At 41.5% G+C, this 22707-nt stretch overlaps 1 protein-coding gene across 1 annotated transcript; it reads right to left on the bottom strand.

Moving 5' to 3' along the window:
* Positions 1-1848: 1848 nt before the first annotated feature.
* Positions 1849-10025, bottom strand: LOC307085624 (angiopoietin-related protein 3-like; the record flags this gene model as incomplete). The annotated part of the gene is made up of 7 exons (XM_079750480.1): positions 1849-2066; positions 7611-7883; positions 8048-8143; positions 8273-8389; positions 8541-8628; positions 8971-9081; positions 9522-10025. 7 exons carry the CDS (start codon positions 10023-10025, stop codon positions 1849-1851), a joined length of 1407 nt encoding a protein of 468 aa, XP_079606606.1.
* Between the last annotated feature and the right edge of the window lie 12682 nt (positions 10026-22707).

Genomic DNA, 22707 nt, shown 5'->3' with positions numbered 1-22707 from the left:
TGTGTGGCTATGTTGTTGTGTGTGGTTGTGTGTGTGTGTATGTGTGTGGCTATGTGGTTGTGTGTGTGTGGTTGTGTGTGTGTGTGTGGTTGTGTGTGTGTGTGTGTGTGGTTGTGTGTGTGTGTGTGGCTATGTTGTTGTGTGTGGTTGTGTGTGTGTGTGTGTGTGTGTGTGTGAGTGTGTTCAGGCCATAACTGCAGTAATTGAAGATGCTCCTTCACACATGTGCGTGGAGATCACTGTCAATGTTGCAAGACCAGGGCCAGGGTGTGTGTGTGTGTGTGTGTGTGTGTGTGTGTGTGTGTGTGTGTGTGTGTTGAAATGTGCCTGTGTTCGTCTGTACGTGCATGCATGTTCATGAATGCATGAGTGTGTGTGTTTTTGTGTGTGTTTGTGTCCACATGTAAATGCATGGAAACCATGTGTTTGTCTGTGTTTGTCTGTATACGAGGGCATATAAGTGTGTGCGTGTGTGTGTGTTTGTTTGGGTGCGTGTGCTTGTTTGGGTGTGCGTGCGTGTGAAAGGATGAGGTTGTTTTCTCCGGGTGGTGTTTGGGTGCTTGGGGAGCTCAGCACGTCTGTCCGCCCACGGCCGCAGCTGTTCTCCTGCTAGTGATGATATGGAGAGAGAGAACTGGCGCTGAATTAGCAAAACATATCACTGCTGAGCATTTCAACATTCCTTCACATGGGACAGACGGAGGTGAGACAAATAGGAGCCCAACTGGAAGAAGTGGTTGGTATTAGTTGTAGTATTATCAGATATAAAATACACGCCACCTGTTCTGTGGAAGCAATATGATCCACACAGGGTAAGATAGGTTTTAAAAACAAACGTCCGAACGTTACTAGAGTTGAATTGAATCAGCGTTGGAGGCGGTCTTGTTGGGTTGAAATAATACTGCCCTCTAGTGTTTGAACACATATACTACATCGTATATACTACCTCATTGTCACTATTGACACTAGTGTATTCACACTAGTGTCATGTCATGGCTTGTTAACATTACAGTGACAATCAACTTCTATACAAAAAATAATAATATAACAATAATGTTCGTAATATCTAGTTTCAAATGAATCAACATGGGTTGTATAATGCAAACTTGTTTAGAATTTGAGTTTTATTTTGATCGAGGTTTGTTGTTTTCAGTTCATGGGGGGGTTTGTCACAATTGCTTAGGGGGCAACAGCCTGGCGGTCGGTGACAGATGAGGGCAGGTCTGTGTCTGACCAATCACAACAGCCAGATTCACAAGGGGCCAATAGTATTTGACCAGAGATATATTATGTTACGATTGTATCACCCAACCGTCATATCGATTACCACTATCGATTACAAGCATGCTACAAAAGCACCACATTATTTATCCAATGCATTTATTATTATATAAGTTATACAAAAATATACTTTATCAAAATTTCAATATACACAGAATAGGTACATTTAATCATGGGTGTCCACTCGTAAAACTGTTAAGATACAATGACTGACGTGTTACCTTTGTTATTCAATTTCTTTAATAACAATCATCGTCAGATTCTTGTATTTAACAATACAACCAAGATGATGGCTTCTCACTGCCATTTTTCATAATCTTAAAACTGTCATTATCTCACCAACACGTTGTCTTTGCACGCTCAGTATCCAGGTAAAGCTGTAGGCCTATATAGTAGATCTTTCCCTTATGTTACTTCCTTCTCAGTGCAGCCAAGCCATGGGCTTTGCACCATTTTTTCACCAAAGACTAAAATCCCATGTTGCTTGTATTTTTCGCCGTGTTTACTATCTTGGGGTAAAGCCAGAAGGGCTTCAAGAGAAGAAGACATCATTGACAGACGATGACTTCACAGGCTGGAGGTGCCTGTCTGCCCGGAGGACGAGAAGGTGTTGGTTGCGGAGGAGGGGCGGACGGAGATCTGCGTGGAGCGGAGGGAGAAGGCGGCTCGTCGGCTGGGCCTCCACTGGATCTCACTGCGGCGCTCCGGTCCCCGGCTCTTGGGCCGCACGTGGACGTAGCGGCCGTTCAGGTTGGCGTCGCCGCATGCGTTGAACCACCAGCCGCCTGCGAGAGACACAATTATAGGGGGGCCCGCCTTCCATTCAGACATACCGCCACTCCGACATTGACGTCTAATTGTCGTAGCGGCGGCACTTCCATTGTTTTCAAACGTCCCACCACTCCGACAATTCCTGTTTCCATTGTCGGAGTGGTGGTACTTTTAAAAAAAAAAAAAAAATTCAAACATCCCGCCATTCCAACATGAGGTCATTAATATAAATTGCATTACTATTATCATTGTACTTTAATTAATCAATATGATTATTTCTTAGTTGCATGCGCTGCAGTGTCCTACACTGACATTCGTCATTGGTGACAGTCCCGATTTTGAGTTGCGTGTCCCGAGTCCCAGCAAAAGCCTGTCGGGACGCTAAAATGCCCTTGTTTCCACCATCCACTATGAATTGTTGCTTTTTGTGCGCGAATACATAGCCAACGTGGTCTTATTATTGCCCGATCATTAACTAAAAAACACATAGAAAGATTAAAGCATCCATGTGATTTCAACAATGTGAGAGGGCATACGCAGCAGGGATAATCGCAGTGGAATGCTGCTCGATTTAATCTGCACAGTGGAAATCGCACCGTTCCCACTTTAAAGTGTAATTCCTGCGAAAATTGAACCCAGGGTCTTGGTTGTGGCATGAAAACCCATCAAATAAGCCCTCCAGATACCTTTTTCATTGAAAGTGAAAATCGTATTAGAGTTTGCCCGGCGCAATGTTTGGCGTCCATTTTATTGGCTTGGGGCATTGAGTTTTGCTTCCAAATGGGCATTTTTGAACCACTAATATTGTTAAAAATAGCACCAAACCTCTGCAGTAGCATGACTAGGGTCCTTACACATAAAACGAAGCACAAACAACTTAGTTTGCAAACCCAGAGTTTATTTAAAAGACAGTTTAACAAGCATTACCGGTAGGTCCGTGTTTACAGGAAGTCCAAGCAAGTCGATTGCCGAATGCGCCAGAGTTCAGTTCAAGGAGGAAGCTTTTGGAATTTATAATTTATATCATTTATATTTATAAATAATATATAGCAAGTGTTGACACGTAAAGTAAAGGACTTGCATATATAGGTTACAGTTACAAAACATTTGTTTGCTACAATCAAGCATGGCACGTTGTTGACAGAAGATGCACTGCACACGTGATTAACGCATAGAGTGAAGGACAGCTCAAGCACCGGAGAAGACGACCCATCTACAGCTTGAAGTCAAGAGAGAGAGATGGTTTGTGTTAGTTACACCCCAGAAACTTTCCATAGACTGCCATCGCGGTACAATGACCGACCTCTGGTAGACCAGTGGCTTATTGTTTTGAATATGGACATTGAGACGCCAATCGAGATGCTGATGCAGAAGGATCACCGTGTCTGCAGTGCTCATTTCGATAAGGACGACTTCATCATTCCTAAAAGAGCTGCTGACCCAAAGAACCCAAAGAAAGTGTCGTTGAAGAAGATTGCTATTCCACGAGTGCAGCAAGTGGCTACGGATAGACTTGAGGTAAAGTTGTTTGCTTATTTGTCGTGTTTATTCTACACAGTTTACACAGAAAACGAGAATTCCCACCACAACTCCTTATACACAATTAATCGAGGTTAGCCCACCTGGACAACCCACAAGATCATCTTTCACTTTCTCGAATGAAGTTAGGGCTTCTAGGACTTATAACTTTGCTTCCTGACGCATCCTCCCACACACCAATTGTGAACAATCATATATAACACGACAAATAAGAAAAACACTTTATCTCAAAACTATCCGTAGCCACTTGCTGCACTCGTGGAATAGCAATCTTCTTCAATGACACTTTCTTTGGGTTCTTTGGGTCAGCAGCTCTTTTAGGAATGATGAATTCGTCCTTATCGAAATGAGCACTGCAGACACGGTGATCCTTCTGCATTAGCGTTTTGATTGGCGTCTCAATGTCCATATTCAGAACAATAAGCCACTGGTCTACCAGAGGTCGGTCATTGTGTCTATGGAAAGTTTCCGGGGTGTAACTTTTCATTTGTTTTCCGCACCCGGGGAAAACACAAACACGAACCATCTCTCTCTCTTGACTTCAAGCTGTAGATGGGTCGTCTTCTCCGGTGCTTGAGCTGTCCTTCACTCTATGCGTTAATCACGTGTGCATGCATCTTCTGTCAACAACGTGCCATGCTTGATTGTAGCAAACAAATATTTTGTAACTGTAACCTACATATGCAAGTCGTTTAATTTACGTGTCAACACTTGCTATATATTATTTATAAATATAAATTATATAAGTTATAAATTCCAAAACTTTCTTGAACGGAACTCCGGCGCATTCTGCAATCGACTTGTGTGGACTTCCTGTAAACACGGACCTACCGGTAATGCTTGTTAAACTGTCTTTTAAATAAACTCTGGGTTTGCAAACTAAGTTGTTGGTGCTTCTTTTTATGTGTAAGGACCCTAGTCATGCTACTGCAGAGGTTTGGTGCTATTTTTAGCAATATTAGTGGTTCAAAAATGCAGATTTGGAAGCGAAACTCAATGCCCCAAGCCAATAACATGGACGCCAAACATTGGGCTGGGCAAACTATAATACTCGATTTTCAATGATAAAGGTATCTGGAGGGCTTATTTGATGGGTTTTCATTCCAAAACAATGACCCTGGGTTCAATTTGCGCCGGAATAACACTTTAAAGGCGTTGCTTATCACACGGGCCAATTTCGATGACACATGTCCGCAATTCCACAGCAGCAGGCTGTCAGCAAACAAATCGATAAAGTGCCTTATTGGCTGCCCTTTACGTGTGAAAAACATTATTGGGTTCCCTCTGGTTGCCCTTCATACAATAAATTATGACGATGAGCCCTCTAGATAAGATAATTCGATAACGTGCCTCATTGAGTGCCCTCTTAATGCCCTTACAGTGCCTCCATAGTTGAAAGCCTTCTAGAGTGGTGAATACGAGAGAAAATGCTTTATTGGCTGCCCTTTACCTGTGAAAATAATGAATGGGTGAATGGATCCAGCCCATGAGGGAATATTTACTGGCCCTTTTAGTGGAAACCTATAGGCCTAGGTAAAAAAAAAAAGGTTGGGGGATATTGTATAAGTCTATGTTTCCCTTCTATGGGCAAAAGCTTTTGGTTTATTTCTATTGATCCCCTTCAAGCATTTGTGTGGAAAGGGGTGGGTCTGGGGTGGGTCTGGGGCGGGCTATATTCTCGCCGTTCTCTTTTGTAAAGCGCATTGTATTGCCGATATGAAGTTAACTGCGCCTATTCCTTGATTCGTTCTGCACTCCAAACAGTTAATTTCATTCCAATGTTCGTCCATTTCACTCCAATAGTGGTCCTGCATTGAGTTTAAATCCAACTCTAACGAATAAATGGTCCAGTTCTAAGTTTCATAGAATATTTATACGTTCCTAGGGCATGTTAAATAAGTGCACGCCCCGCGCTCGTAACACACTTGTAAAATGCAGTCGTCTATTGATGGAATCGGTTATTTCATACATCATCCCAAGCAAAATTTGGAATTAATCAAATAAATTACAGATAAATAATACTGAAATGGCTTTGGTTGAACACAGCATGGCAGCATGTCTGAATGGCAGCATGTTACCCATTATAGCAGTGGTATTCACTACGACGTCAACAGGCCATTTTTACCGCAAAGTATCAAAAGCTATAAATCCAGTCATAAATAAATATGCCTGCTTAATAATATGTCCTCCCTGAAGCAGTGTTTCCCACAGAATTTTGTGAAACTGTGGAGGGAACCCGGTCCTTAGCGGGGTCCGGGGGCATGCTCCCCCGGAAGAAAATTTGGTACCTTTTAACCTGGAATGCATCAATATGGTGCACTTTGATAGGAAAATTAAGACTTGTGTGACTGTTTGCTATTTTCTGGAATAATGTGGAGACACTGGGTCACATAACATGGAAGCTATTGAAGAATAAGTTAATAAGAATAAGTCCATCCAAAGAGCACATTCTCTCTTGTTATGCAGGAAAACCGCCAATCTGGCAACCCCGCTGTCAGCGTAGAGCCGAGCAAGTTTAAAAATATTTTCTAGACAAGGCTATATTTCCACCTTTTAATGCCAATGTTGATTTATTTTTTAAATAATTGTTTGTATTGTTTTTTTAAATATCTGTATTCACTGCATGATCATATCACTGTATATTTTTACCGCCATGCGAGCCGCAAATAGAGGCTTGGCGAGCCGCATATGGCTTGCGAGCCGCGCAATGAGTAATGCTGCATTATAGGATGTGAGCAGTGTGCGAATACCCAGTGTGAATAGGGAGGGGTGCTCTGCTGACATTGTTGAAGCTTTGTGTAAAATACACATACTGTACCCCTGCAGTCTCCAATAAAGACGTTATAATACGGTATCAAAATATGCATTTAGCATGATTCGATAGACTCTTTGTTCTGCCAATGTATGCTCCCTTTTCAGAGTCTATCGAATCATGCTAAATGCTGCCTGAGGTGTTTGGTAGCGGATCTGATCGAAGGACCAATTGCCTCTATCAGATGACGCTCCCGCTACAGAATCAGGTCACTCCATGTATTGTACACCATAAGGTTATGGGGAGCATATTTTGATACTGTATAATAACATCTTTATTGGAGATTTCAGGGGTACAGTATGTGTATTTTACACAACAATCAACAATATTGATATGGATCAATATTGTTGGCATGCACAGAACCACTAAGTAGCACGATTTGATAGGTAGCATGGATCGAACACCGGGGCACCTAGACACGCACTCATCCGGGAGAAGTTCTCAACCGCAGATTTTTTATAGAGTTGTATTAAGTTTCAAATTGCATTTTGAGCTCTAAAAAAAATTGGTCGGGACATCGGCGATCTCATGGCTGGCTGCGTGCATGCCCCCACGTAATATTATTCGCTTTTTAGAATCCAAAATTATCAAACGATGAACTTTGGTTTCGTCAACATTTTTGCTAGCAATTATGTGGAAACTGAAAAAGTCTGCAGGTTATACATCCACTACTGCAGTCAGTAATGAAGACAGAGATCTTTGTTAAGATGGGCCGAGGTAGAACCGGAGGAGACAATGATGCTGATCATTCGCAGTAAACATAGTTCTGTTGACTCTTCCGGCTGTCGTCATTTGAAGATACTACGACACCACAAATCCACCACAAAGCCAATTTATGACGTTCTTCCTCTGCCCCAAAATGTAGCATTTGAGGCTCTCCCGCGGGTCAATCTGTATTTTGCACACTAGGTTTAATAATTATATCATAATAATCTCATCATATATCATATTCAGTGCAACATGGTAATAGGAATGTATTGCTCATTTGTCTTCACTAAATATTTGTTCGGTCCGGGACCAAAATCTCCTTGATACTTGGGCTACAGTATTCAAAAGGTTGGGACGACTGCTCCCACATTGTTTTTAAATTGCTGTTCAAGAAGTGTCTATTTTATTCAAGACCACATTCATAGATACTATTCAATGACTCAATGGATCCGGGGTAGATGGTTTAACCCGAGCCCGTGTGTTTGGCCAGCTACCCTACCTGTGTAGCTAGCAGCACAGCTAGCGTCCGGGAGGCTGTCGTTGTCTTGGTCCTTTGTGGAGAACATCATCCCTGTCTGATTGGTCATTGCGTCGGGCAGGTCTCCTATTGGCTGTTTGAGGTGGATCTTGTAGTGGCTCTCAGCTCCCCCAAGATGGAGGTTGTACTCGACGAAGTGCTTGCCAAGCTTCCAGTCCTCCACCTCGATGCGGAGGATGGAGTTGCCATGTGCAACTAAAGCATGCATCTTCTTGAGGCCTAGCCAAAACTCACCTGTGAAAGTAGGTTCGGAGGAAGGGATATTTGGTCATACTCATCTATATTGGCAAAGTACCTGATTGCCTATTTGACAGCACAGCTTAAACCTTTCAACAATCTAAACAAAAAAGAAAGAGCTATTTCATTAAGTTCATTTGACGATAGCTGTGCGCTCTTACCTTGGAAATCTCCAAATCCATCCTCATACTTCTGCCATGTCTGGTCAAAGTTCACTGTCCCGTCCATCCTTCTCTGAATAACAGTTTCTCCACCATCTTGTAGGAAAAAATACCAGATAACAACAGATCATTACATGGAAGCCATTGGGTAGGCGTCATCACAGAAGACAAGACTATTCCTGTATATAGTTTTACATATTATATTTATTTTGTGGGATATTATACCTTTGCTCATGTCACAAAAGGCCATGAAGGGTCCGGATAGGTTGGTTGGTTTTAATGCGTAAACACCGCTCACTCGCCGGCCCCGGCCGAACAAATCACTGCAGTCCGAGGGCAGGTCTACTCGAAAGTCACAACCGACGAAACAGACTCAATGCTTTATGAATACCTAAATATTTGCTTGGAAGCATATTATACAATTTATGATGATAACATTAATGTCTGATAAGAAGTGTCTCCATGTAGTGAACCATGGACAATGTAGTCTCACCGTTCCTGAAGTCTGTGACCTCATATGGGGTCAGCGTTGGAGCTTCAGGGGTCTTCACTGTCTCCTGGACCACTGAGTTGCCTGTGATCTGGAAGAGAATCACAGAAAAATAGAAACAATTTTATTTTGAATAAAACATGAGAATGCTTTTTGATAGATCTTCTTAAAGAGATGGAGGATGGACGTTTGGACACTTTGGACAGGACCTTGCAGTGCATGGATGGGAACATGTCTTAACCTCAATATTGGTGATATTTTAGAACTAATGCAAATCATACAATTTCACAAATCCTATCCTTTAGCTCTTGAGAAAAAGCCAATAATATATATAATTTATATATATATATAGTTCAAATTAGCAAGAACTTTCCCAAAAGATAAAACAAATGTGCTCAAGTTCCCTTCAAGCCAAATGTTAGGGGCAGCCTACCTTCTGCTCCAGGCTGTTGATCTGCAGCCTCTGGTCGTTGATCTGGTTGCTCTGCTCCCTGACAGCCCTCAGCAGCTCAGTGATACTGTTCTCCTGGCTGTGGATCACCTCCTAGCGGGAGAAAAAGTTACAATTAATGTCAACGAACACAACATGTGAACTTGAACCTAATGCATTGGTGATTAGTTATTGTAGGAAGTTCAACTTCTGGACTCATAACCTTTAACATGTTGTACATGAGTACACAAATGTTTTTTATATATTTTTAATAATGCAGACACTGACATTGATATTCAAGTTTAAAAATAAGATTGTTATTATAGCTGCTAGGGTTTGAGGTAAGGGTCTGGTATATATTTTTTGATTTTTCCACATCAGAAACCCTTTTCAACAACAGATTACAAACAACAGAGAGTCTGACTGGTCGCGTTGCCCCAAAGTAACTCTGAATGCGATCCCCGACCATGATTTGTGGGCTGTTTTCTTTCCACATACGTATGTCAACCCGTACCTTGCCCCATCCCTCCTTCGGTAACCCCGGGGTCACTCACCCTGAGGGTGCCGATCTCGGCCAGCTGTTGGCTTGTCACCAGCCCTTGGGACAGGCTGCTCAGCTGCTCCTCCAACCCGCCCACCTTGCTCTGCAGCCGGCTGCGCTCCTCCAGGATGTCCTCCACTTTCGAGTTTATCGCAAGCGAGAGGCTCTTCACCTCCTCGTTGTTGGCCTGCAGAATCAACGTGGTCTTCTTCAGCTCCTCCTCCTCCTCCCTGATCTCGCTGGCCAGCACTGACAGCTGGTAGAAGGAGCGGTCGAAGATGTTGATCTTCTGAAAGATGTCGTTCATCTGGCCCCGAGTCTTGTGGACGAACTCCCTCAGGCTCTGGCCGAGCTGGAGCAGGCCGTTGGCCAGCAGGCGCACCTCGTCCAGCGCGGCGAAGCGGGACCGGGTCTCGGCCGGCGGTGTCGCCCGGGCCTCGGCGCTGGGAATAAGTGAGGCGCTAGCAGCCGCCAGCAGCAGCAGCAACAGCAGGACAGACGTCAACACAGACTTCATGACGTTGGTTTTTTTAAATCGTACTTGCTGTGCTTCGGTAGCGCTGTCTCGGCACCACACCGACCCTATAGCTCCCAGTGCTCCCAGTGGAAAGAGAGACGGTAAAGACGGCAAAGAGGCTTTTATCGGCGAGCGAGAGGCCGTGTCACTGTCCTCATGTGTTGGGATCAATCATTAACGTCTCCAGTCATTGAGCTGTTTTTAGGATAACATAACGGCCGGCTGGATGAACTACGAGCTGAACTTTAGAAGTACATTTTATTGAGTGAATTTAGTTTTCTGTTTTATTCACGTTTTCGATTCAATCACATTGTATATGTTCAGAACCAGTGATTCAACATGATATCATTATCTTTTTACCATAACAGATAATATAAGTAAATAACATAACGAAAGGGGAGCTGCGAAGTATTTTGGCTGCCGTGATCTAAGATATTTGTTACATGAAGAGATGGAGGTTATGATGTGTAGTTAATAATATTTCCATCAGCATTACAATACCGATACTGCCAAACTGCAAGTCTGTGCAAAACACAATGTTTTTTAAGTGTGCTTTTGAATCGTCGTCAAAACTTCTTTCTTGTTTTTCCAAACACTTTTGGCTTTTCATTCTAGTTGTTTATTTTTTAACGGCAAATAAGACCATTTACGTATCCTATTGATTGGGAGAGCTGCCCTCCAATGTTTTGTATTGCACCATTCTCCTGGTGGCGATTGGGGAGATACATCAAGTAGCTGTAGTATTCAGTCCTCCCGATGAACGGCCGACTGCTGTGGGCAAACAAGAACAACTGCAAACTCTAAATGCCAAAGGAACAAACATACACATAATCAAACACGCATACACAAACGCAATGTAATGGGTTGGCCCCAGATGCATCGGGGGCCGGCCCCCGATGCACCGAGGGTCTGGCCCCGATGCACCGAGGGGTTGGCCCCCCATGGAGAGGGGTTGGACCCCGATGCACCGAGGGGTTGGCCCCCGTTCAACGTGCCCCTGTTCTGATGGCATTCATATGAGAAAAGCTAAACTCACACGTATCGGTTGAGCCAAACATTGTCAGAATAAGTGATGCCAGTTCCTGATTGTGGGGTACTGATACTGGCTAGTATCATCGGCTACACACGGGAACCTGATTTGCATGCAACTATTTTTCTCCTTCGTTTTATTTATTTTTTGCATGCAACCTCTTGCGGCCCACGGGCCGCTAGTTGAATAGGCCTGCTTTAAAGGAACACAAAGGAAAACAGATGCATTGCTGGAATCAAATGTATTCTGAAATTGAATATGAAAGGCAGACCAAATAATTAAAACATGTTTACAACTTATAGTTATATACATCGTTAAAGAGGTACTTTACTATTTGGAGACCTACTGGGGCGCTGTTTCTATAGGCCTATGTGCCAACTTTTACATCTCTGGGTTGTTCACCTTCAGAATGGATGTAGTCAGGTTTTTTTTCCCTATTGACTTCCATTATCCAAAAAAGAGCTAGACGCGCACAGGCAACAGTGATCAACACAAAACCTTTAACAATACCTACGAGGGGTGCCTTGCTGGGCCCACCAAGGCATTCCAGTCACATGTGCATTTTCTGAAGATAATGTGTGTGAAATAAAATGCCGACTTCACATTTAAGATAGACTACTGGGGGCAATTATTTCAACATCAACATAAGTTGAGCCTCTTTTTTTTTCACATGTGAATTGGGTTTTCAACTGGCCTAAAATATTTCCGTTGGCCAAGTCCGACCTAAGTGATTCTCACTGTTGGCGACAACCTGATTGAAATCAATACGACAAGAATGCATGGATCAAAAGAGTGCTTGTTGTAACTTCGGAAAACTGTAGTTCCACTGTAGAGACGCTAGAGGTCAGCAATACTCCACGTCGCGCAATGACGTCGGTTAGGAAAAGTGGAGTCGAATTCATTTTAAGCAGCGCTGTCTTTTCCTATGTTCGAAAGGAAGCTCATTTTCATCTCTCCTTGACCCGATGACGTTCTCCACAAAGGTTAAGTAAAGGAGGCATAAAGGTTAGGAGATTTGACCATTCGTAGAGGCTCCTGGTCTACATATGCCTATTTAATTTGACAACTCTCAGGTGTTCACGTTCGAAGTGGTTGATTTGAGCGTTTTTGCCTCATTCCCTTTCCATATTCAATAATATTATACTAATAAATAAAAAAAAAAGTGTGCAATGTTTGCTCCCAAAAGGAGGGATGAGAGGAGATCATTTTGAGGTGAATGAGGTGGAGAAAAATATAATAAACCATATTGTATGTCACTAGCAAAAAATATAAGCATGAATGATTTCGTTGTTATTTTGTTAATAAGATGTGAATGCAAGATACAAAATTACAAACAAAATGTATGTATTTTTCCAACACTTTTAATTTAATTGTGATTTAGCACTACAGATATAACAATACACACTCAGAGACAGATTATAATTCAAGTGATCGTGTCAGTTGAAAAGTCATTTTTTTGCAATGAATTCATGTTCTCCATTTATAAAATAAAGATTAAAAAAAAATCTAAAAGATAATTGGCAATGCCCATTTTACCCATTTGATGGCAGCAAACTCACAAATGTGGTTTTGGTGTACTTACAGTGGGAAACGCATAAGGGCACCAGGGAAGTCAAACAAGAGTGGCAGAACTCATTCAGGTGGGATGTCCATATCTGTGGTCTGGGGATTTTTAACAAGCTTCAACCGCCTTCAGGCAGCTGTCACCTGTCATTTCTGCTGACGATTCTGTTATCTTCCCTTGGTAACAGCATGTCATTTGTATTAATATTGGCCATAATAACATACTGGCAGAAATTCAAGCCACATGGTGTTTGCGTAACGTGGGGAATATGTATTTTCAGGAGCACAAGTTACAACTAACAATACACAAGGCAAGGCTCCAGGCACACTTTCAGGCCCAGAATATATTTCATTTTCTTTTATTAATGCCATGGTTCGCATATATGCCATTAACATGCTTCCAACCTAGAGTAAAGTCCAGGGTTCTCCCTGGGTCTAGTCAATCTTAACCTTTAATAGATGACATGCATGTATCAATGTCTTCCATGAAAAATGTGCTTTATGTGAAACTTTTCAGGTAGTGGTGTCCCTTTAATACAAACCTTTCTGAAGACCAGAAGACCAGATGGGCTGATGCAATAGCACGGTGGGTCTTTTCATAGGCTGAGGATGGAGAGGCTATGTGTGGGAGCAAGAAAAGTATTGTTAAGATGAAGAAAAGAGGAAAAATTACATTCCTAACCCTATCCCTTATTCTTCCCAGGTTGCCTCGTACCTTTGATTTGGTTCAAGGTTTGGATCAAAGGGCGCTAGATCAATACCAATGTTCACACCGGCTGATTGGCTGAGGGATATCTGGCTGAAAGTCTTGCTCTGTCATTTCGTAGCCCTCCAACTGCATGCTTTGGCTTCCCTGCTTACCTGCCTTGTTGTTCAACAGTCCTCTGTTCACGCACCAATGAGGCGTCAACTCGGATTGCCCAACGGCGGGGATATGAATATGATGAATATGTATAATTAGTATAGTTATACTTATACATGCACTCAGCAACCCAAATTATGTTTCCATGCTCTAAGGCAGGGGTCAGCAACCTTTTCAACATGCAGTGCCAGTTTGACATTTTCTCGTTAATGAGTGTGCCTTAAGCAACAATATATTAAAAATTAAGCTGAATTATGACACAGCGACCAAAAACATTTCCAGAAGACCTGGAGTGGTACTATTTCCATATAGTCCTCAATCATGCATGAACATTTTAAATGTTTTTTTTGGTTGTTATATTTGCAACACAGGCTTACAAATTATAATTACACATGTCCCATCTTAAAACACAATTTTCAGAAACTCATTCAAAAACATATTTGCACTGTGAGAAATGTAAAAAACGAGAATATATGAGAATGCTGGAACCATCCACATCAATATCTTTAAGACATACACAGCTTTGCAAAACCATGTGAAGGCGATGCATACAGGCCACTTGAAACAATATTTTAAATATTTTCTTCTCTATTACTCACAACATAGGTTTAAAAACTATTAATTGATCCCATTTCAGAACACTGCTTTCTGTAACTAATTTAAACATATTTGCACTGGGAGGAAATGCCCAAAACAGAATCAAGTGCAAAAAAAATCGGTAGAAATGATTATGCTGCCACATTGTGCTGTGAATTTTTTTAATAATAATATATATATATTTTTTAAGTGTGCCAATGATTCTGCTGCCCCGTGGAACGCGTGTCAGGGTTGCCGACCCCTGCTCTAAGGTGTGACAAACTATGGCAGTGATGTAATTGCACGTTGGTAGGGATGGCAAAGTACGGGATTTCCCCTACTGTTACTCAAACCTAAATTGTACTATAGGTACGATTTAAGGGCTGATCCAATTGTTTAAGCAAATGTTGGATGGGGCACTAATAACGAACATCAGAGCGGTGTGTCCCTATGTCATAGATTGGGTTAACAATTTTGGAGTTTATTGCTTGTTACCTTGATTCCTATTCTACTGTTTCTGTTGTTCAAAAGGTTAGCTGTTCACAAACAGTAGCATAAGACATCTAATAACACATTTCCTCATATTGAACAATGTTAGAATTCAATGAAAGCACCATGCAGGTCTACAAGGGCCCTTCCAGCAGTAGAAAGTAGTCAGAATAAGCCACAGCTACATAGGCATTGCCAGGGGGTTTGAAAAAAGATTTTTATTGAAATTGTTCCAATGTTGTTTAACCTCATGCGTTATCATAGTCGTTTTTCCCTCAAATCATTATTATTTCAAACGACAAATACTACAATTGTGCAGTAGCCTTTCAATCTATTTGCGTATTCACTGAAGTGCTGCTTGACTTTAATCACTCCTCCCGATGCGGTCGATGTAATTGGTCGTAGCACTGAGAGTGTGTTGGGAGAAAAGCTGATTTCATCTGAGCTTTTAATCATCTGACGCACAGCATCAAAGGTGAAAGCTATGTTGCATTTACTTAGACACCACAGTTTCACTCACCAGTAGCCAACCACCACCACACTCACTCATTTGACATCACATTATAACATTGGGTTATTCGGTAAAGGTTATTCTATACTAAATACTAAGCAGAATTAGGAAAGAAGGAAAAAAGTGTGAGTGCTGTTCTCTATGGTTGGGTCAGTGTAGGGCATTTTTATATTGTTATAAGCGTGTATTAGTATTAAACTAGGGTGTGTTACAGTGGTGGCCGCACCAGCATGTCTAACATTCAGGGTCAAAGCTTGCCACTGGTTTTGGATTTGGAAACATCTGGGTTTAAGCCAAGCACACCTGGTGGTGGTCTTCAGACTTTGCATGGGTTCTGGGGTAGATAAACATCACACACTCTTTAACACTTTGTGAACAATAAACCACTTTAGGAATAAGCTGAATGCTCCAAATGCAATCAACCATTAAACTGCCAAAATATGTAAAAAATGTATCGGCTTCAGAACAAACCAAAACCATCGTCTAGCGGCTGCTTCTCCTGGAAGTGTCTTAGGACAACACTGCCGGACTGCACGATTAAACCATCCCAACCGTCTCTCCTGGCTTCACTAAAACATCGTTAGAATGTTTAATAGAATTAGTCAAAATGACTTTGTTGTCAGCACACCATTTCTGCCAAATAGCATTTAGCATTAGCGAACCGGCCAACAGCGGGTCAGGGCTTAGACCACCGGGATGCCCTCCATTATCATCATTCTCATCCTCATCATCTTCAGGTGCAAGGTGCAAGTCCCTGTTGTGGCTGCATCAGAGAAAGGGTGACCTGACAATGCAGTAAAGGAACACCTACTTTGGAGTAGACAGCTTACTCCTTGAGTGGGTTATTGTTTACACTGCACTAACATGGCCATCCGAGTTACAACGACAGCCTGGTGCATGCCTCCCTTTGACCTACCCTCCTGGCTCAATCTCTTGATATACACATATGAATATATATATAATTCTACCACCATGCAGTAGACATTGTTTGGAAACATAATTTCATATTTTTCAGATTGCATTCATGAAACAAATGTCTCAGTGACAATACCCTTGCAGTGATGACTTGTCATATTTTTGTTCTGATAGTTCAATGTACGCCTCTTTCTACTCGAGATCACCCCTGATGATTGTAAATGGAAAAATATTAAAATTTCTGCTCCAGGAAAAGCCATCCATATACTTTTCCTAAAAACACATTATTGGCTGAATATTAATATCTTGAGTCTTCTGCTTTGTCAAATTGTTATATACGATATATCACAAACAAAAAACATTTTGTAAGTGCTATTTTTTGCAACCTTTTCAGGAGGTTCATGCAGACCTCCTGAAAAGCTTGTACTTGGCTAACAAATCAATTGATCCCCAAGCTATGTTGGGATACACACTGCAATAACAGCAACATCAGCATGACATTCACGCCGTATGTTCTGCTCTACTGTTCCTGCAGAAAGAGCAATGCATGTGGACATTTTTTTTTACTTCAGTGAGAGCATCTGGGCTGGCTGGGCATCAAAGTCTACGGCCAAAGTAAATGAAGCTAGCTGCAGCGCAGGCTGCTGGCCTACTGCCGGGGGCATTTCACTGAAACATTGCCCTCAAACATGAACCCAGCTAGCGATGACCTTGGTGTGGCAGCGAGCAGAGCAGCATCTCTATTTTAGAGACTAGAGAACAGGCAAAGACAAACCCTTTCCACAGCAGATCACAATTATTGGACTGCTTCCAAGTCACCACAGGGTCCATTAGAAAAAGCTAAGGGTTCATTCGTGTGCCAAGAAGCTGACCCTGGGCTCTCTTCAACCAGGCTAAAGGTGAGTCCCAACTACCAGATTATCCCCTGACAGCATTAACTTCTTCTTTCAGGCCTATCAACTATTCTTATTTGGGGGTTGGTTGATTAATAAAATGCAGATTGCTAAGGTATCACATGGGTGAACTGAACAATCTACAACATTACAAATGAGTGTTTTAGGGAGCTTGAGTATATGGGCATGATATAATATGTGCATATGTGACGATAAATAACTTAAACATACACATTATTAACATTCTTCTTCTCCTTTTATTCTTCTTCTTCTTAATGATACAATACAGAATGGAATTGGGGCCAACACTCCTGACTCTTTCTTAATGGCAATCCAATATTTGACGCATAAAACCTCTATGCGTCAAATATTTATGTGGCAAAAAGATTTTAGTTGACATTTCCTTTGGAAGATACGGAAATCGTTAAAGTATGTTTTACCTGTGTGTGCATATGTGTGTGTGTGTGTGTGTGTGTGTGTGTGTGTGTGTGTGTGTGTGTGTGTGTGTGTGTGTGTGTGTGTGTGTGTAGGTTTGTAAATGCTTGTGTATTTAACTTCATGACGTTTCCCTTGCAGCGAGCGAGGCTGGTGCACTTCCATGACACAGATTGTTGTTCTGTAACACACCCTGCTGGGCTCCAGCCAATATGATGGTTCAGATCATGGGATGGATTCCTGCTGCAGGGTCTGACAGGCTGGGCGGAGCGAATTGTAATTGGAATCCGTCGTTGCTCAGCCGCAGCAGGTGAGGAGAGGGCACGCTATGGACGGGCTGAGAGTGAGACGAGTGTCAGCTGGGGCTTCCTGTCTGAGACGCTTCCACTCTCAGAGTGACGCGATGCATGGCTTGTCAGAGAAGCCCAAGGATTGGGAACAACAACCACAACGACGACTTGTATGTGCGCTGGCGCACTGAAACCTTCACGTCAATCCTAATTCATTTTTACCCCGATATTGCGTGATTAAGCTGTGCTTCAGTTTAATCAACAGGCTGCCTGGTTCGAACGGTTAGCAGCTGCGAGGAAGAAATTGATGGATGTTCATAAGATCAGAATAAAGAAATGAAGGTCATGTCTTCGGTTTTCTTCTTCTGATCCATTTCCTCAGAAAATACTTCAATTAAATGACCGTGTTAAAGAAAAGGAAGAGCCTTCCCTCAGCCCGCTATTCCCGCCTTGTCTCTTGTCCCTTTTATTTGTTTCCAAGCCTATACTACCATGAGTGTATTCGAACAACAAACCCATTTACGTTTCTGCAGGACCACTGTATATTCCCATCGGAGTCTTCCTACTTGGCTATGCTCATTGGACTGACCTTTGAGTCTCCGCTGATCAGTTCAGTCTGTGTGGGTGTCTCTGCTGCAGTCAGGTCTAACAGTTATACTGGAGCATTACAAAGAAACCCCCCTCCCGCGTTGTTGTTATCCATCCATCCAGCTTTCCTCGACGGTTTCAACATAGAGGCCTCCTTGTGTTGTTGCTGCCACTGCCTTTACAGAGATGTCCTTCAACGTTTTTGCATGGGGATCTTTTTTTATCTCTTATTTATTGTTTCTCTGTATTTTCCCATAGCAGCTAAAATGTAAGTGTTTCAGATGACGGGCGATTACATTGCTTTGAGACTTTAGGGCACCAACCCTGTCACTTTTATCTACTCTTTATCCCCCCCTGAATTAACCCGTACTATAATAAAAGCCTTGCAGCTTTTAGTAATTATGAAAGGCTTGAGGTTCTTAAAGGCATTTGCATCGTGAGACTGAAAACGGTTATTGCTCTCATTCAGTCACACGGATAACAAACTGTTCGGTAGTTGCAGAGGAACACAGTGATTTGCACATCACTGCTGTCAGGTTGCTGCTTGGACCTTGCTTGCTGTATCAAATTCTCCATATTTGCTTTCATCTCTGTGGCGCCGCTGTCATCACCTTGTTTCAGCTATTGAATCCCGTACATCATTCTTAAGTCACAGGACTTATTTATATATATATTGCAGGGATTCTGGAAAATATTACAATCCATTCTGTCCAATGAAGTGACTGTAGGATTCCAAATGTGTTCAATATCCAGCTCAATACAATTAGACAATTCAATCATTAAAATAACATTAGAATATTAATTCAAATCACTTTACATAAATGTATATTCAAGTTAAGTATTTACCTACATCTAAGTGGAGGCAATTGTGGCACAAGAGCTCACTGCACCAGATCGGTGTATCAGTTTTGCCTGGCCATGACCACCTGTACATTTTTGCGGGGAGGTTGATTTTCATATTTTTTCACTCATTGGAAAACCTTGAATGAAAAGTCCACGATTCGGGTGCCTATACCCCAGCTTGAACAGCTGTCATCAGAAACAGTTGCTGTGTTGGAGAAACACAGTAAAGCAAATGTGTAGGAAATGTCTTCATTTTCCCGATGTGGCCTACAGTCTGGGACATTACTCATTGTAATTCTATTAATAATAATACAACCAGGTATGCCAAGGTCAAGGTATGTCAAACCAGTGAAAACCATGAAAACCAGTTCCAACTTGGATAATGACTATTATATTATTATACTATTTACATTGTCATGTATTGTTTCAATGATCACGGCATCAAAGTGTTCCTAGCTGCTGGACTGCTTAGCTGTCTTTGTGCTTCCTGGGCATAATGGCCACAGCACTTCTAACACTTGGAAATAATACACACACCGTAGCGATCTATTGTCAGACACTGGATGTGGCGATTGCTTTAGTTTGCATCATCAGCCCATCCTTTATCAGTTCTTGTTCCAGAAAAAAATAATTAAGCAAAATAGATAAAAAAACGCAAATTTCCTTTGCTTGAAATTGCCTCATATCAAAGGCCATCAAAGTGACAAAGTCATATATTTTCACTTACCAATAATGGAAAGCAATTATCGGCCTTCAGCTCTTAATATTCAAAGTCCTGAAGATACTCATTAAAATAAATAATATTCATTATGAGAAGGATTTCTGCATGTTAACAAAAGAGAGATGGTAAATATATTAACATCTTCTTTTGTAACCGCCTGCCATTAAGGTGCAATGGTTCAGCAGGGATAGTATGGGGTTATCAAAGGGTAGACAGCACTTTGCCTCAGGCCGGTGAGTATTCTCGTCGCTCTAGCTCATTGTCCTGCTTCATCAAAGGTGCTTGTCGAGGTTGGCCAATGAAGCCCACTTCTTGGTAGGGAAGAAGTACTAGTAGTGTGTGATCCCTGAGCGGTGTAGACACGTTCATCATGCTTTGTGACCAGATGGGGCATTTAGGTTAACTGTCTGCTAAGACTTGCAGATAAGGACCCAGGGGCAGGCCATATGCAATTGGCAAATATATTTATTCCTTTTCTTCAGGATTCAAAAAAAAACAAAAGCACATGGCAATGCAAACAAAAACATTAAATTCCAAAAAAAATCATTTTGAATCAGGTTCTGCTGGTATTATTGAAAAATTAATGAATTATGTTATTTTACATATAACATAAATATCTTCCAACAGACAAAAATAAAACACTACAAAAATAGAAGAAATAAAAGACAACAAAACACTTTATTTTGGATATAAATTATGTATATAGGTTTATATGTAAAATATGTATATGGTTGCATTTTACTAATAAATATGGTTATACATATTGAATTAACTTTGGGTCAGAGATGCATTATATTTTTGAATAAAATGTTGCCACAAACCCAGTTCCTTGAATCAAAATGATTCTCTTCAAAACTCGTTCATATCCAATCTTTTTTTGCGTTAATGTTATATTAAAGCCAAGAAAAATCATATTTGGCAGAGTCAAAAAGACTTAAGAGTTAGTGGATGGATTGATATATTGATAATATATCAATATATCAATCCATCCTCTAACTCTTTTTGTATAGGAGCACCCATGTCGCTGTAAGCAAAACCTTTCACCCTGCACCCTAACTATCACCGCAGCTTGGAGCTACACCCAGGGGCCCCAGCAATCACAACTCAAAGGTTTTGAAATCAACATTCCATCTATCTTCACAACTCCCAGCCTGATCTGCCCCACTGTCCCATCTACCCCCGTCCCCAAATGATTCAGTTGTCTGAACACATGAAAAAACGACCTGGGATGAACAGTGGATTTCCTTTTAATCCTGCTTCATGCCAGTGGCCATCATCAATTAATTCCTCTGAACTTTATCCCTTCACTGCAACAACAAGTCATGCCACAACGACTGTAAAAACATTCAGTTGAAAAAGATCAAGCAGGTGTCCTCATTTAGATACTTGGGGGTTACAATAGACCATCAATTATCATGGAAAGCCCACATTGACACGATTTGCAATAAGATAAAACAAAGAATGTGGTTTCTCTGCAGACTCTGATTTTTCGGAGCAAGTTGACAGATTCCTTTATAATTGTTTGCAGCTTTGATTATGAGTGTTTTACAGTAGTGCAACACCACATGGTACAAGAGTTTGTCTGCTTCTTTAAAATCAAAACTGCTCCACCAATTGAAAATCTGCTCACAGATAGTAGGTCAACCACTCCAGAAACTGTATGAATCAGCCTACCATAAAAAAAATACTGAGGTTGGCTAACAACATTTCCTCCGACCCCAACCACTTCCTGAACACAGAGTACAATATATTACCATCGAATCTGAGATATAGGGTTCCAACATTGAGAAAAGTTAGACTGAAGCACTCTTTTTTTCCCCAGTCAATTCTCAAACTGAATCAGGCACTTAATCCCAGATCAAATGCATGCTGATGGGCCTTAAATGTTGTCTTCTGTTGTTGTAAAGTTATGTTGAATGTTTTTATTTAAATTGTATTTTTGGGTCCTGTCTTGATGTCCTGTTTTTGATGTCCTGTCCTGATGTCTTATTTTGTCTGGGATGTTTGTAAATGGAGCTGCTGGGATGCAAGACAAATTTCCGACTTGCTCCGACAATAAAGTACAACCGTATCTCCCCTAAGGTTAATTTACGGTATAGAAGTACTCATTAACCTTTAACTTGGCGTAAGAAGCAATTGCTGGATTCTGCGCAATAACATAATAATATCAATAAGATATTCCTTAAGAGACATGTTACTTGGGCGAAGGATAAGGAAACTGAGGGTCTAGGCTTATTAACTCCATTTTGCACAACTACGCAATAATTTCCCTTGTTTTTACCAGATCAGCCAAGCCTGGTTTTATCGGCCCCCAACAATTGACAAAAAGAGTTATCCATTGAAATGTTGGAAAGCTATAAATGTATTTAAGCCACTGATATTGAAATTAACTGCCTTTCCTGTTCAACCCGTCCCTGCCTTTTCTAACCCTTCTTGGAATATGGCTCTTAATTGTAATTTTCCACCCTTTGGACTGCTTGGATTCTCTGTTGATGAAGTTCACAGTGAGTGATCTTCTTTCGCTGAACACAAAATAACCTGCAGGTTCAGATAGGCTGAACCAATACTTTTTAAAACGTTGGGCAGACTTTATTGCTTCACCCTTAGCAAGCGTTTTGAACCAATCTCCCACACAAAATGTCACCCCAAAGATGTGGAGAACCCCCACACCATTCACACAACCTACAGCAATGCTTGCTTTTCACAGAGGCTTTGACATAGGATAAACACAGGGGCTAATCATCAGTTATAATCGGTCTGCTCTGTGTACTAGGGCAGGGGTAGTAGACTCTACTAGTGAAGATACATTGAAGGTACATTGAAGTAGTAGACCCATACATATTGTTATGAGGGACACCTGTGAAAACAGTGTTGAAATACAATGTAATAAAAATGAAATGTTTAATTTCTCCTCCCTGGTTGTTCTGAAACCTTTGGAGAGATCCCTTTGTGTTTCTGCTTGTAAA

Source organism: Pollachius pollachius (assembly GCF_949987615.1).
Source record: "Pollachius pollachius genome assembly, chromosome: 14".
Lineage (NCBI taxonomy): Eukaryota > Metazoa > Chordata > Actinopteri > Gadiformes > Gadidae > Pollachius > Pollachius pollachius.
Note: the sequence above shows the minus strand (reverse complement) of the source record. Positions and strands in the feature narration are given on the sequence as shown.